The sequence below is a fragment of the Bubalus bubalis genome, chromosome 16 (assembly GCF_019923935.1).
Source record: "Bubalus bubalis isolate 160015118507 breed Murrah chromosome 16, NDDB_SH_1, whole genome shotgun sequence".
Classification (NCBI taxonomy): Eukaryota; Metazoa; Chordata; class Mammalia; order Artiodactyla; family Bovidae; genus Bubalus; species Bubalus bubalis.
Genome location: NC_059172.1, coordinates 37582591 through 37599808, shown reverse-complemented (window position 1 = coordinate 37599808; position 17218 = coordinate 37582591). Strand labels below are relative to the sequence as shown.

General features: G+C 39.5%; 1 protein-coding gene across 4 annotated transcripts in view; it reads right to left on the bottom strand.

The window, feature by feature from the left end:
- Positions 1–17218, bottom strand: part of LOC102393048 (tripartite motif-containing protein 5) — a 22480-nt gene extending 5262 nt beyond the window's left edge. For 2 of the 4 annotated variants that reach the window (XM_025266511.2, XM_025266512.2), the window contains exons 1-7: positions 17057–17216; positions 7102–7585; positions 6435–6530; positions 5251–5481; positions 1729–1751; positions 413–513; positions 37–131 (exon numbers count right to left, since the gene is read on the bottom strand). In XM_025266511.2, coding sequence (XP_025122296.2) covers positions 37–131; positions 413–513; positions 1729–1751; positions 5251–5481; positions 6435–6530; positions 7102–7524 — 969 coding nt within the window. In that variant the 5' untranslated portion in view covers positions 7525–7585; positions 17057–17216. Of the gene's footprint in view, positions 1–36; positions 132–412; positions 514–1728; positions 1752–5250; positions 5482–6434; positions 6531–7101; positions 7586–17056 lie in introns of all 4 variants that reach the window. The other 2 variants (XM_006053578.3, XM_025266513.2) reach the window with 2 other exon arrangements.

The window sequence follows — 17218 nt, the reverse complement described above, 5'->3', positions numbered from 1 at the left end:
GGAGGGAAAACATGGGTCTTAAAACATGAGACCTACTAGAAAATGAAAACTTCTAAAAGATGATGAGAACAGGGTGGCTTGATTATACTGTGGTGTCTCCTTACCCCAGTAGCGTTGCACATCTGTCAGCTCTGAAATGAGAAAAAAAAATCCACAATATTAAATATAAGCAATAGAGTCAGCCCTGAAATCTATTTTCTTCCAGATGAGGGAAATGGCCATGATGAGGTAGTGAACTGGCGAAAGACAGGATGAACCAAGCCTCCGGTCACCCCCCATAAATATGACCACATCATTAGCACATAGCGTCTAGGCTTTGCTGTCTCCATCCACACATAGAAATTGGAGCCCCCTACCTATTTTCCCTTCGTCAAAGAAGCCCTCCTACACCCACTTGGGTAGCATTCCTCACCATTAAACACACGCAGTATCTCTCTTAGATCAGGAGCTCGAAACACTCTCCTCTGTTCCTTGGGGAAAGATTTTGGCTTCTTCAGAGCCAAGGTTTCACTCCTAGGGAAGAGAAATTTGATGCTCAGAAATGTGATTGTTTTTTTCCCTCTAAACCACTGGCTTGCTATATGTTCACCTTGTTTATGGGCTTGAATTATCTTTCCTGGGGACCTTGGGAAAGAAGAGAGTGGATGCCTGATCTTGGAGCAAGAAACAACGTGTTCATGTCTACCTTCACAGGTACACTCTGTGTGATCTGGATGGTCTTAAAATGTCAAAAGGGGAGTTTCTTCCTTCTATAATGAAATCATTAACCCATCATACTCCACCTCCTAGGGATCATATGAAATTATATGAAGCAATGGATTTAACAAAACAAAACTTTGGTATCTAAAAAAAATAATTTGTGGAACATTCCCTGCACAGATATGTGTTTCCAGGAAGGAGTCAGAAAGTGAGGTTGCAGAATCTGGCTCCTGGGTATTTGAGACATACCAGGTATGAGAACACTCTCTAGAGTCCCAAGATCTTCAAAGACTGCTGTCCAATAGAGAGGCTCTCAGAATACCCTGAGATTTCATAATCACTAGGCATAATTACAAACCCTTGGAAAAGAAGACATTATGAATAATAAAGTAGTCTGACTTTCATGTGTTTGCAAAGATCTTGATGCTGCCATGTAGGTGTGCAAATTCAGACACAATGATGTTACCTTTCTGTTCTGGTTTCTAAAGGATGTGACCAAGATTGATCAATAGTTTGCTCCAGGGCCAAAATATCCCTTGAGATTCAAATCTGTTTTTGGAAACCTAAGCCGAAAACATACAAGGACTTTTATCTCTTCTGGGAGCAGAAATTAAAATATAAAGGAGTTGTCTCCAATTCTAGGTGTTTGGCGGGAAAAGAAGACTCAACCTTCACATGACAACTCAAGCACCTACTAAATATGGGAACCTGAGTTGCACATTGACACACAGTGTGAATTAATTTTATGAAGTTGTGGGGATCTGGTACTGTAATGCCTTATTCTTAATACTGGTACTGACCCCAACTCTGTAACTTCCCACAATCAATATTCTTTAACATAGAATCCAGTCCATTATCAGTGTTTATAAAACAATCTAGCCCTGATGTATGAATAGAAATTTAAAATAAGACTATCCTCCATTTTTCTGCCTTGAGCATTGTTTTATCCTAATTGGCTATCAGATAACTGTAAGGGATTTATTTTATTTTCACAGCATAAATGGACCATCTCTGGTTTCCCACACATACCTTTTCATGATAACATTCGCATCCTAGTGAGAAAAGAGAAAACATGAGTCAAAAAGTAATAAGTCTCCCCACTTCCCAAGCTTATTCACATCCCCATCAGCCATCGATTGTGGGATTAAAAATGGTCTCAATGTGAGAGCCAAAAAGTAGAGACAAGAGTGAAGCCAGTCATTCCAGAAGACATATGCGATGTTGTCATATTTCCCAAAAGGTAAAAGGCTTTGACCCTTGTAGAAGCATGAAGGAGACTTCTAGTGTCTGGAGATGAGATATATTTATGGGAAAACAAAAAGCTTGTAAGTTTGGTGACCCATGAGATGATCTGAATAATTCACAGTTCTTCCATTTATTCAACAAAAGTGCACAGTGATGTATTATTATTTGCCAAGCATTAAACCAGGCTTTGGAGAATCAAAGAAAATTCATAATCCTAATATTCCTCAAGCTATTTATACTGCACTTGTGAGTACAAGCAAACAAATGTATTATTGTAGGGGGTTTTTTGGTCTCTCTCTTCTCATTTTATACATTATAAGTGATCTCACACTCTCTTAAATCCAGCATACACACAAGTACAGTTGATTTCTAATGCCTTAGTTTTACTCAGCTTTGTCTCCTAAATGCTTGTTAATATATTCGGTTAAACATAAGCCACAGGAATCAGTAACTTAGGATGTCTAATATGTAACTTACTAATCATCAACCAGATTGTTTCCTCTCTTGTACCCCATTTTTATCATGTTACCAATATGCATTCAGTCACTGTTCAAAAACTAGAGCGTTTATCTGTACTGTAGTCTATACTGAATCTGCTTAGTCCATGGCTTAACAGTTTTTAGCCATGTAATCTTCTTAATCATCACATATATTATTACTTTATTGGTTAGAATAGTTATACACCGTTTTATCTGATCTCTTTTTCATGAAGCTTTATTTCTTCCATGTCAACAACAACAAGAGCAACCAGTGGTTTTTGATAAAAATTCTCTGTGTTAAAGCCCTTTGTGTGTAGCACAAAAATTAAGTAAAATTAGAATAAGTAGAGAGAAAATAAATGATGATGGGGGGGTCAATTGCAAATTTAGTCAAAGTTTAATTCTTAAGCCCAAACTTTGTCATCAGAAGCTGGCTTGTGTCTTTTGCCAATTCTATTCATTCCACCTCTACTGACTTTATTCTCAGTTTAAAGAGAAGATGAATCTTCTGATATAAACCCCAGAAGAGAACTTTCCCTTCCAGTGTAAGCAAAAGTTCAGAAGCCTGCAGTGATTAGTTTACATAGAATCAGGTGTCCATAGTAAAATCATCATTGTGTTGTTGCTGGAAAGAAATAAAGCAATGTTACAGGAAGGTTCTGTATTTACTGAAAATAAGTTAGTTTTAGTGTGAAGTAGATCACTGTAATCACTAGAGCAACCACGGGGGGGGGGGGGGGATTTTTTTGAATACAGTTAGATAATAGGAAAGCTTAAAATTTTACAACAGGAATATTTGTTTAACACAAAAGCAGCTAGTTAAGAAGAAAGAGAAAACTGAAAACTACAATAGCCAAATAGAAAGCAAATAGTGAAGTTTAAATACAGCTATATCAGTATTTGTATTAAAGTTATCACCTTAATACACCAATTAAAAAGTTAGAGATTGTTGGATGGGATAACAAGGAAGAATTACTGATTGTCATTTATAAGAGATGTATTTTAGACTTAAAGATACAAATTGAAATCATTAGAGCTTGCATGATCTATAGTTTTTCTCTTTTTACTTTTGCCTAAAGATACAAATAGGCAAAAGTAAAAAGAGAAAAACTATAGATCATGCAAGCTCTAATGATTTCAAATTTTTATATTACTATTAGAAAAAAATTGACTTTAAAACAATAAAAATTATGAACGAATGAGAGGATAATTTTATAATGATAAAAGGTTTAGTATATCAAAAAGATAAACCAATTATACATTTGCATACACCTAACAACAGAGCTTTAAAATTCACCAAGCAAAATTAAAAGGAAAAATGCAGGATTTAACAATAGCAGTTGCAGATTTCAACTCACTCTCAATAATGAGAGAATAGTTTGTATGGAAACCACCCGATTATAGAAGACATGGACAATACAATCTACCAACTTGACCTTACATCTATAGACCATTTCACCCAATGAATGGAGAATATACAATCTTTTCATATGTAAATTTTTCTGGACATACAATATCTGAGGCCATAAAGAATCATCAGTGAATTTAAAAGTTTAAAGGAATAAAATATATATTCTCTGATGACAATTGAATTAAATTTGAAATCTACAGCAGAAGTAAAATTCAAAAATCACCAAGGATTAGTAATTAACAACACACCTTCAAATATCTACGTTTTAACAATAAGAAATTGCATAGGAAATAGGAAAATAAGTTTATCTGAATAAAAACAAACACTAAATCAAAATGAATGGAAAAAAACTAAGACACTGCTGCTTATATTATTAAGATGCACCCTAATCAAATGCACCCTAATCCCTAGGTTGGGAAGATCCCCTGGAGAAAGGAAAGGCTACCCAATCCAGTATTCTGGCCTAGAGAATTGCCCTAATCTCTAATCTACTAAGAAAGGTTATTAAAAAACTGTGCACACACACGCAAATTACACATGCACACATGCACATGCCTAAGTGTACAAACACACAAAGAAAACAATAAATGTGAGAGCAGAAATAAATGCATAAGAAAATCTACAAAATAAACAACATCAATGAAACAATGCTTTTGAAAAAAAATTAATATAATTGACAAAAATAACTAAAAGGAGTAGGGAAAAAAATGAAAGAGCAAAATCTGGAATACAAAAAGGGACTTCGCTCTGAGGACTATAGAAATTAAAGGACAATAAGCATTTGTTATAACTAACTTTATGTTTAGAAACCAGACAACTTAGGATAGACAAATTCCTACAAAAATATTCAATAAAGGACTAACGGATTGCAAAAATCTAAATAATCTTAATACAGGTAAAAAAGAAAGAAAAAAATGTATATTTTAAACTTTTCCAATAACAAAAACCCAGAGTGAAATGGCGATGCTGGTAAATTATATTGAGTATTTAAAGATAAATAACAGTTCTTCATAAACTGTCTTCAAAAACAGAAAAAAAGGTAAAGAATCTCAACACATTGAGGAAAAAAACTTCTTGGAATCTGAAGTGAATTTGTCTGTGATAATCTGAATCATGAAAAGGTACTTGATAAATGTTTAGCACTGGCCCACAGAAAACAGGGACTTGTGGAAAATCACTGAACACAATAAATAATCTCTAGACGGTGAAATGTTTGCAATGAGCTTGATAACGATAAAAATAGAACTTTCCCTTGTTATTCTTACATTGAATAATTCAGTTATTCTTACAACCTCTGAAATAGATGCAGAGAAGGTATATTGCAGGGTCAAAGTAACCTCCGCGAGGGCATCAGAAGGATCACAAGAACATATTTCTCTCATGCCTCAGATGCTGGGGTTCCTTTCCAAGTCTTACCTGCAGCAGCTCCATTGTTGATCCCTGCAAATGGCGCTCCACATCTGAGATGAGATTGCTCACCAACAGCTTCTCTTGGACCAGATCATTCTCAGATTCTGCCAGCTCTTTGAGAATAACTCCCAACTCATCCTTCAGTTTACTCAGTTCCTTCATCTCCTCACTGTCCAGGATTTGTCTTAGTTGTGTAAACTTTCCTTGGACATTTTGTATCTCATTTTGTATTTGAATCTTCAGGAATGAGAAAAAGACAGAGAGAGGTACTGGGACCATTGGCCTGGGACTGGGAGCCAGAAAAATAATTATTCTGCTTGGGAAGTTCCCACAAGGATTAAGTCTCTCAGTCATATCTGACTCTTTGCAACACCATGGACTACAAGTCCATGGAATTCTCTAGGCCAGAATACTGGATTGGGTAGCCTTTCCTTTCTCCAGGGGATCTTCCCAACCTAGGGACTGAACCCAGGTCTCCCGCATTGCAGGTGGATTCTTTACCAGCTAAGCTATAAGAGAAACCCAAGAATACTGGAGTGGGTAGCCTATCCCTTCTCCAGGGGACCTTCCCAACCCAGGAATTGAACTGGGGTCTCCTGCATTGCAGGCGGATTCTTCACCAATTGAATTATCAGGGAGGCCCACAAGAGAGTGAAATAGAAAGAGGAAAGCAATACTGGGGGTAGCTGACTTTGTATATATATTTTTTCTCTACACCATATTTCAAAATAATGGTCCCAAGTCTGCACTGTTGAGGACAACTCAGAGCCAAATGGGATCTCTGGGTGTGGGCAGCCTTCACACATCTGTCCAGGATGCTCATGCCTCCCTCCGTTACTCCTGACCCCCTCCCACCACCCTCTCCCAAAAAGTTGAACACTAAGGACAGACTCATGAGCCATTGTCAGATATCTCCCTGAGAAGACTAATAAACTTGATAAGAATGGAATATAAAATTCCCTAGCCATCCTCATCAGAGAGGCCCTCTCTATAAATACTTCCTTCCAGTATTTATGTTTATTTGTGATATGGTCACTTTTTAATACCACACCGATTACGGGAAGGCTGAAGAAAAGGATGAGCCAAATGACTTAACTGTCATGGTACAAAGAAAAAGGCAGCTCCTTGTGACCAACCCAAGGTCCTGCATAGATACCTGTCTAACTTTCTAGGGAAGTCTCTCCTCATACCTTCCAAGTAGACATCTCTTCTCTGACTTTAGTTTCCAAATCCTCAGCTTCCTGTTTTTGCCCCTTCAGCCTCTGCAGACATGATTGGAGCTTTTTCTGTGAGAAAAGAATCACACCAGTGTCAAGATATGGGCTTTCTCAGCATCACTATAGTGGATAAATAAGGCTGATTTTCAAAGAGAATAGACTTTACAAAAAATGTGAAAGTGACTGGAATCTGTGATTTTGAAGAAGACCTTGATGTTGACTGTGTTCTTTGAGACTCAAGATATAGGAGTCACGGCCCCCTCTCCAAGAGAAGACTGGTTCTCTTTGTTCTGGAAGAAACTTGATTCTGTAAGAAAGAAAAACTTACAGCTCAACCCACCCAGTGTCCTAGTTACCTATCATGTTCAAAAGGGTAATGAGAGCTTCCCTTGGCCCCCGATGTGCCCGCACCAGCACAAGGAACATGAATGTCTACTTCTGCCTAAGAGTCCATTTGTTTACTTATACTTGGGTGGAATGCACAGAAATTTTCTTCACATGTCAGAAGGTAGGCATACGAAGAAAAGAGATCACAGGCCTCAAGTCCCTGGTAGCCAGGAAATTAAAGTCCAATGCAAAGTAGAGATTTCCCTCAAGTACCATTTCCTGCTCTGTTTTTTTCTCCATTCTGGTCTCTTACCTGGTACTCTGGTGCGATCTCCTCCATGAGGAATGTATTGTGACCTCGGTGCTCCTGAGATCGCTCGCAAAGCCAACAAATGACCTTCCCATCCTGCTCACAGAAGAGGTGGAGTTTCTCTCCATGGTGAGCACAGAGATTTCTCTCTTGCTCCACCTCTGGGCTCACCTTAACCTCTCGGAGCCTCTGCACTATATTGGCCACATGCCTGTTAGGCCGCAGGTTCCCAGGCTCAAAACTAACTCTGCACACAGGGCAGCTTCTCTTCCCCTCTTGGCCAATTAAGGATTCCTTGTTGTTTGCAGTGATACAGGCTTGACAGAAGCTGTGGCCACAGTCAAGGCTCAGGGGTTCTGTCAGAAGCTCCAGGCAAATGGGGCAGGTCACCTCCTCCTGTATGTTCATCAGGATTCCTGAAGCCATGGCGGTGGCTCACCTGCTCCTTATTGTCTTGACTTCTGACAGTTCTCTCGTTCACAGATCCCTGAATGATTGGAAAGGTTAAAAGTGTAGAGTAAGAAAAGTAGAGGTAAAATGACACTAGTTATCTAGAAATCAAGGATGACCCGAGAACAAAATATTGAAGGATAAAAAATAAAAGGTGGAGACATAAAAAAAGAGCTTCTTGACATGGTAAAATGATTTTTTATAATAATTTTAAACATTTTATTTCCAGTTCACGTCACATGACAAATTTCATCTATCCTTATCTATGCATTGAGTGTTATTCTTCTTTACCAAAACAAAAACTAGTGAGCTTTTCTTACTAAGATCTGTGCATGACCCACCATCTACCCTGCTTTTCCTCCTCCATGCTAAAAGCACATCCTCAATGTAAAAAGCCCTAAACCACTTAAGTATTTGGGCTTTTATACCTGCTCTTCTCTCCTCATGGTGTATCAGTATTACTCACTTTTTTTTTTTAATTGAAGTATAGTTTATTTAGAATGTTGTGTTAGTATTAAGTGTACAGCAAAGTGATTTTATACATATATATGCTAAGTCGCTTCAGTCGTGTCCAACTCTGTGTGACCCTATAGACAGCAGCCCACCAGGCTCCCCTGTCCTTGGGATTCTCCAGGCAAGAACACTGGAGTGGGTTGCCATTTCCTTCTCCAATGCATGAAAGTGAAAAGTGAAAGTGAAGTTGCTCAGTCGTGTCCGACTCTTCACAACCCCATGGACTTCAGCCTACCAGGCTCCTCCATCCATGGGATTTGCCAGTCAAGAATATTGGAGTGGGGTGCCATCGCCTTCTCCAATATATGTGTGTGCCATCTCCTTCTCCAATGCATGAAAGTGAAAAGTGAAAGTGAAGTTGCTCAGTCGTGTCCGACTCTTTGCAGCCCCATGGACTTCAGCCTACCAGGCTCCTCCATCCATGGGATTTGCCAGTCAAGAATATTGGAGTGGGGTGCCATCGCTTTCTCCAATATTCTGTGCTGTGCTGTGCTTAGTTCCTCAATTGTGTCTGACTCTGCGACCACATGGAGTGTAGCCTGCTAGGCTCCTCACTCCATGGAGATTCTCCAAGTAAGAATACTGGAATGGGTTGCCATGACCTCCTCCAGGAAATCTTCCCAACCCAGGAATTGAACCAGGGTCTCCTGCATTTCAGGCAGATTCTTTAACACCTGAACTACCGGGGAAGCCTATATATATATAGTTCTGGGTTCAGTCCCTGGGTTGGGAAGATCCTCTGGAGGAGGGCATGGCAACCCATGCCATTATTCTTGTCTGGAGAATCCCACGGACAGAGAAAGTTGGAGGGCTATAATCCATAGTGTCTCAAAGAGTCAGACACAACTGAAGTGACTAAGCATGCACACACATGCACGTGTGTGTGTGTGTGTGTGTGTGTGTGTGTGTGTGTGTAGGGCTTTCCAAGTGGCACAGTGGTAAAGAATCTCCCTGCCAATGCAGGAGATATGGGTTTGATCTCTTGGTTAGGAACAATTCTGGGGTAGGAAGTGACAGCCCACTCCAGCATTCTTGCCTAGAGAATCCCATGGTCAGAGGAGCCTGAAAGGACAGTCCATGGAGTCTGAAAGATTTGGACACAACTGAGACTGGGCGGGCATGCATATGTATATATGTGTGTGTGTGTGTGTGTATATATATCAGATCAGATCAGATCAGTCACTCAGTCGTGTCTGACTCTTTGCGACCCCATGAATCGCAGCACACCAGGCCTCCCTGTCCATCACCAACTCCCGGAGTTCACTCAGACTCATGTCCATCGAGTCAGTGATGCCATCCAGCCATCTCATCCTCTGTCGTCCCCTTCTCCTTTTGCCCCCAATCCCTCCCAGCATCAGAGTCTTTTCCAATGAGTCAACTCTTCACATGAGGTGGCCAAAGTACTGGAGTTTCAGCTTTAGCATCATTCCCTCCAAAGAAATCCCAGGGCTGATCTCCTTCAGAATGGACTGGTTGGATCTCCTTGCAGTCCAAGGGACTCTCAAGAGTCTTCTCCTACACCACAGTTCAAAAGGATGAATTCTTCGGCGCTCAGCCTTCTTCACAGTCCAACTCTCACATCCATACATGACCACTGGAAAAACCATAGCCTTGACTAGATGAACCTTTGTTGGCAAAGTAATGTCTCTGCTTTTGAATATGCTATCTAGGTTGGTCATAACTTTCCTTCCAAGGAGTAAGCATCTTTTAATTTCATGGCTGAAGTCACCATCTGTAGTAATTTAGGAGCCCAGAAAAATAAAGTCTGACACTGTTTCCACTGTTTCCCCATCTATTTCCCATGAAGGGATGGGACTGGATGCCATGATCTTTGTTTTCTGAATGTTGAGCTTTAAGCCAACTTTTTCACTCTCCACTTTCACTTTCATCAAGAGGCTTTTGAGTTCCTCTTCACTTTCTGCCATAAGGGTGGTGTCATCTGCATATCTGAGGTTATTGATATTTCAGCCAGCAATCTTGATTCCAGCTTGTGTTTCTTCCAGTCCAGCGTTTCTCATGATGTATTCTGCATATAAGTTAAATAAACAGGGTGACAATATACAGCCTTGACGAACTCCTTTTCCTATTTGGAACCAGTCTGTTGTTCCATGTCCAGTTCTAACTGTTGCTTCCTGACCTGCATACAGATTTCTCAAGAGGCAGATCAGGTGGTCTGGTACTCCCATCTCTTTCAGAATTTTCCACAGTTGATTGTGTTCCACACAGTCAAAGGCTTTGGCATAGTCAATAAAGCAGAAATAGATGTTTTTCTGGAACTCTCTTGCTTTTTCCATGATCCAGCGGATGTTGGCAATTTGATCTCTGGTTCCTCTGCCTTTTCTAAATCCAGCTTGAACATCTGGAAGTGCACAGTTCACATATCGCTGAAGCCTGGCTTGGAGAATTTTGAGCATTACTTTACTAGCCTGTGAGATGAGTGCAATTGTGTGGTAATTTGAGCATTCTTTGGCATTGCCTTTCTTTGGGATTGGAATGAAAACTGACCTTTTCCAGTCCTGTGGCCACTGCTGAGTTTTCCAAATTTGCTGGCATATTGAGTGCAGCACTTTCACAGCAGCATCTTTCAGGATTTGGAATAGCTCAACTGGAATTCTGTCACCTCCACTAGCTTTGTTCTTAGTGATGCTTTCTAAGGCCCACTTGACTTCACATTCCAGGATGTCTGTCTCTAGGTCAGTCATCACACCATCGTGATTATCTGGGTCATGAAGATCTTTTTTGTACAGTTCTTCTGTGTATTCTTGCCATCTCTTCTTAATATCTTCTGCTTCTGTGAGGTCCATACCATTTCTGTCCTTTATCGAGCTCATCTTTGCATGAAATGTTCCTTTGGTATCTCTGATTTTCTTGAAGAGATCCCTAGTCTTTCCCATTCTGTTGTTTTCCTCTATTTCTTTGCATTGATTGCTGAAGAAGGCTTTCTTATCTCTTCTTGCTATTCTTTGGAACTCTGCATTCAGATGTTTATATCTTTCCTTTTCTCCTTTGCTTTTTGCTTCTCTTCTTTTTGCAGCTATTTGTAAGGCCTCCCCAGACAGCCATTTTGCTTTTTTTGCTTTTCTTTTCCATGGGGATGGTCTTGATCCCTGTCTCCTGTACAATGTCACGAACCTCAGTCCATAGTTCATCAGGCACTCTATCCATCAGATCTAGGCCCTTAAATCTATTTCTGTGTATATATATATATATATATACACACACACACAGATACATGTATATATATTCTTTCTCATATTCTTTTCCCATTAAAGTTTATTATAAGACATTGAGTATAGTTACCTGTGCTATATAGGAAACCCTTGTTTACCCATTTTAAGTATCGTAGATTGTATATGCTAATTCCAAACTCCTAATTTGTTTCCCTTACCCATCCCCTTTGGTAACCATAAGTTTGTTTTCTATGTCTATGAGTCTATTCTGTTTTGTAAATAAATTTATTTGTATCATTTTTTTTAGATTCCAAATATAGGTGATATCACAATATTTCTTTCTTTCTTACTTCACTGGATATAATAATCTCTAGGTCCATCCCTGTTGCTGCAAATGACATTTCATCCTTTTTTATGATTACTATTCCATTGTATGTATTCTTTATTTATCTGTTGATGGACATTTAGGCTGCTTCCACGTCTAGGCTATTGTAAATACTGCTGCAATGAGTACTGGGGTGGTGCATGCATCTTTTTGAATTAGAATTTAATCTGGATATATATCTAGGAGTGGGATTATAGGATTATACAGTAACTCTAAAAAACCTCCGTAATTTTTTCCATAGTGGCTGCAAAAATGTACACTCCCACCAAGAGTCTAGAAGGATTCCTCTTCCTTTACACCCTCTCCAGCTTTATTATTGGTAGCCTTTTAAATGATGGCCATTCTGACTGGACTATGATTCTCTCATACTTCAGTACACTCTCTCTTTACATGTTCTTTTATGATGACTTATTATACTGTAACTCTTACCACCATTTGTTGGATATTTGCAATGATTTCCCTTATTATCATGCCATAATATATGACAATAGGTTTGTGTAGATAGTAAAAAAAAAAATCCTTTATCAGATGTGAAAATAAAGATAGTGACCTACAAAAATCATATATCATCAATACACAGAATGGGAATTCGGGGTCTTCCTTGAGAGGCCTCCTAACCCACTGAGTTAGTCAAAGACAAACAGAGGTCACTTCATGGACCCAATTAATACAAGGCAATGAGGGTGTAGAAGTAAGGAGACCTAGACCAGCTAAGAAGTCCTGGGTAGTCTCAAGTGTGTAAATATTGATTTCATTTTGGTCTAGAAATATGCCAACCAAGGACATTGATAGGAGATTAATAACATGAAAGTATGAGGATGGCAAGGAGTGAGATGGTGCAAATAGATTCATAGGATCCCATGAGTCAGATACATAAGAAAATAGAAACACAGATGAAATTAATGTTGCTTTTGAGAAAAATATTCTCAAAATATTAGGCAAGATCATTCAACTAATTACTGTTGCCAAAAAATTGTGTATTGTCAATTGGACTAATATCCATACATAGAAAGTGGAAACATAGGGTTTAAATAAAATGAATGGGCTTACTATTCACTTAGAAAGTAATAGCAAATTAAAATTCAGTTATATATATATATATATATATATATATATATATATATACACACACACATATACCAGGCTTCCCTAGTGTCTCAGATGGTTAAGAATCTATGATCAGTGCAGTAGACCCAGTTTTGATCCCTGGGCCAGGAAGATCCCCTGGAGAAGAGAATGGCAACCCACTCCAGTGTCCTTGCCTGAAGAATTCCATGGACAGAGAAGCTAGGCAGGTTGTAGTCCATGGGGATGCAAAGAGTCAGACACAACTGAGCAGCTAACACTTGTATATAAAGAGATAGAGAAAACATTACTAGGGAGACATATGTGTTGTTCAGAAATCAAAGACAGGGGCAAAATATGGAATTATCCAAAACTTCCAACTTAAAAACATAAGGATTGATCTGAAAACTGAAGAAGATGAAGGAGACATTAAAAGAGAAAGAGAAAAAGTGGTATTAGGTGAAGGAAATGATCTGTTTGTGGAAGACGTATCATCTTGTATGAGTTTAAAAGGCCAATGTGGCTGTATACAGAAGACTGCTAGTCTTGTATTCCAAGAGGCTGCAGTGACATTAAATATGACATTTCCCAAATGATGTAACATTTGGGGACCCATTTCTAAGAGTCAGGAGAAGCGATCAATGTTTTCCCATCAGAGAAGAGTAAGGGCATGACAAGCTGTGCCTTGGGTTGTGAGATGTTGAATGGACCCAGTGTGGAATTGAGAAGATCAGGTAGGATGCAGGCACAGCTGCTCAGGGGAGAGATGGTGATAGCTTGAGGGACAAGATGATGAAGGAAATTCTGGGCAGCAGGTGAGAATGAGAGAAGAGAGGAGGTAAAGGACAGAACTGGGAGTTGAATTAGATATGTGGGAAAAAGCATTAATATCAGTCCTGAACATTTTCCTCCTGTAAAGATCATATTGCCCTTTTTTTTATTCCTAAGGTTTTTGTTGTTGTTGTTGCTGTTTTTATTGCATGTGTTTTGTGTTTCTGGGAAACCTGTTGGATTACAACAAAGTGAAAAATCAGCAGCCTTTCATGACCACATAGCTGACAGCAAGACTAGCCTGATGTATGAAGTGCATTTGGGCTAGAAAGACTTTGCATGGAATTTAAATGATGATTGATGAACATACATCTCATTTTTCACAAGGGAATTGTGAGTCTTCTGTCAAATATGTCTGTTTTAGGTCCCTAGAAGTTGTGCTCATGGTCATTTACAAACAGTTCAGATCTTTACAGAACTAGGCTTATCTCACCTGTGGTGGATTCACACACATCCATCTAGCATGGTTCCTTCCCCTTCCAAAGTTGAGATGACAGGGATAATGTCCCTCCTGTAAGGAACATCTCTAAGAGCTCAACTAAAGCAGCTGTGCCCAATGCTATGTCTCCTGTCCTGTAACTCCCAGCTAAGCTTAGCCAACCTGGCAATTTATATCTTATGAGGTTATATGGGTAGGATTGGTGATTCCGATTGGAAACCACTGCTTGTGGTCAGTCGGTGGGGGTATCGCAGAGTGGTAGCCCTGTGATGCTCATTCCTCAACCTGGACTCACTATGGCCCTGTGGCCATAGTCTAAACTCAGAGGGTCTATCAGAGGTTCCAGGCAAAGGGGACAATGAAGCAACAAACAAGAAAGGGAAGCTCTCAAATGATATTCCTGTCTTAATGGTTGCCATAGTTTGATGACAAAAGAAAGATCTCCAGTGTGAGACAGCTAATAAGTCTCTGTTCACTCTGAACAAGGGAATGAAAGCTATACAGCTTGCACAGAGTTAAACTGAGACTTACTGAAACTCTCCAGCTATTCCATGTTCATCCTACATGAAGGATCCTGATAAAGATGAGGCTGAATCAAAGTCTACAAACCATAAATGCTGGAGAGGTGTGGAGAAAAGGGAACCCTCTTACACGGTTGGTGGGAATGCAAACTAGTATACACACTATGGAGAACAGTGTGGAGATTCCTTAAAAAACTGGAAATAGAACTGCCATATGACCCAGCAATCCCACTGCTGGGCATACACACCGTGGAAACCAGAATCAAAAGAAACACATGTACCCCAGTGTTCATTGCAGCATTGTTTACAATAGCTAGGACATGGAAGCAACCTAGAATTCCATCAGCAGACGAATGGATAAGGAAGTTGTGGTACATATACACAATGGAATATCACTCAGCTATTAAAAAGAATGCATTTGAGTCAGTTCTAATGAGGTGGAGGAAACTGGAGCCTACTATACAGAGTGAAGTAAGTCAGAAAGAGAAACACTGATACAGTATATTAACACATATATATGGAATTTAGAAAGACAGTAACGACTCTATGTGTAAGACAGACAGCCCTCTGGATGGGGTGCGAGGCAGGTGGCAGGGGGGTTCAAAATGGCGGTGGACACATGTGCACCCGTGGCTGATTTATATTGATATATGGCAAAATCCACCACAAAATTGTTAAGTAATTAGCCTCTAATGATTATATAAATAAATACATTAAAAAAAGATGAGGCTGAAACTGAACCAGAAATATAATCCAGCTAATATTACAGAGACTTAAAATATGCCCTTTGCGACTGACTGCAAAGTTCAAGTACCCCAGATCACTCTCTGCTGAATAAAATCAAAGGTCAACATTATTCAAATCTATGACTAAAACTGTGATCCAAATCTGGTGAGAGGCCTCCAGTTATATCTCAATGCATTCAAGATCCAACTGATGCTCAGCTGCATCGAGAACCTATAGAGAAGGGAGGATCAGGACATGCATTAATGTTCTGCCATTCAAATTCTGCCACATGGGGTGGCAGAATTTATTTTTTCAGCAGAGATAAGAGCTAATGTCAAAACAGTGATTGCCACAATAGACACAGAAGATACTACTTCTCACATATGAAGAATGATACCCCACCACTACCTAAACAGTGACCCAATGTCTCCCTGACAAGCAGGAAGACAGATGTGGGAACATGAGTCACATCTGCCTGAGAAAAACTTCAGGTGATTGCACCTTACAGGTTGGTCATCTGACACTTGAGCTCATGAGAATACAATCTCACAATATCTCAGAGGTACCAACTACAAATCCACAAAAAAGAACATAAAACTGCAATAATTATGTAAAAATCCAAACAGGAAATTTATAAGCAGAAATTTCTTCTTCTGTGACTGCAGTAAAGCTGTTTCTCTAAATATGATAGAGCCACAAATTCCTGATGTTACATGGGAAACCATCATTTTTGTAAATCAAACTGGAAAGTGAAATTGTGCTTTGTTTTTTGTGCTAGACAGTTTTCTACTATTATATAGTATAAACTACTTACAACACTTGCAAAATAAAACCTGAAGCAGTAAAGTAACAAATCTATTTGAAAATCATGTAGTAATTACCATGACAGAGGTTCACGGTGTGAATTCAGAAGATGTTTCACACTGACTGTGGCTGAGAGGGTGACAAGGAATTTGTAGCAGAAGTGATAATGTCCAAATAAGATTTGGTCAACAGAGAAGAAGTTATGGTGAGAAAAGAGATTTGACTTTCGTTTCTGTGCCTTGACTATAGTAAGTACAGCTGTACCTTCTATAGGAAAGAGGAAGGTAGATAAACACTTGGTTCCTCTAACTTAACTTCCCTCATAGGTCTCATGATGTGGTATAAGAATACTTCTCTAACATCTTTTGCTATCCTTAGTAACAATCAAGTAACAAGTCTTTAAAACTTAAAGTTAGATGTCACTGTTAATAGAAATTAGATCCTTCCAGATGGTACTTCTGGAAGCTTTTCCCACGTGCTCTACTTGCCCCAATCTTTCAGCTGAGCTGCTTCTGGGTGGCACATCCTGCTGAAGGAGAAGCATGAACAGGTTAGGGATGTAAGGAAGTGCAGCATTTCCCTGTGTCTGGACAAGAGAATTCATGGGAGGCTGCAGAGCTTACCAGATGTCACAGCATCCGACTCCTGAGCACAGGCAAGCCTAGATCATGAGAAATGATCTATACAGCCATGCAGAAATACTGTATTTCTACACTGATATAAATGAAAATATCAGGATGGGAAGAAAGACCCTTCGGCCTTTGACCTGTTATTGAGGAAAGGGGCTTTCTAACTCTGAAAGACCAAAGATTCTGGCTGTTCTCAATATGTTCGATTAGTACTTACAGAATACAAAGTCTCTGTGGGTAGATTCAGCCTACAGAAATAAACAGTCCCTCCAGGGAACAAACAAAGCCTTTCTTTTCTTCCAATCACCTTTCTCCTAAGAATTCCCCTCCCCCAGATTGATCTTCAGTCAGCAGTCTAACCCGGAAGCCTGCAAGCTGGGCCTTTCCCCGTTTAGAACAGCTTGCAGACAACAAATAAAACTCACCTAAGCAGATTCCGTTTTTTTCTTGTGTATCTTTCAAATTCTGCCCTCCACAAACCACTTAGGTATCCTCAGATATGAATGAAGAAATTGTTATTCCTTGGAGAAGAGTAAACACACGTCTTGGACATATGTGTTCAGGATTCCGGTGCCTCACCAGGGGCC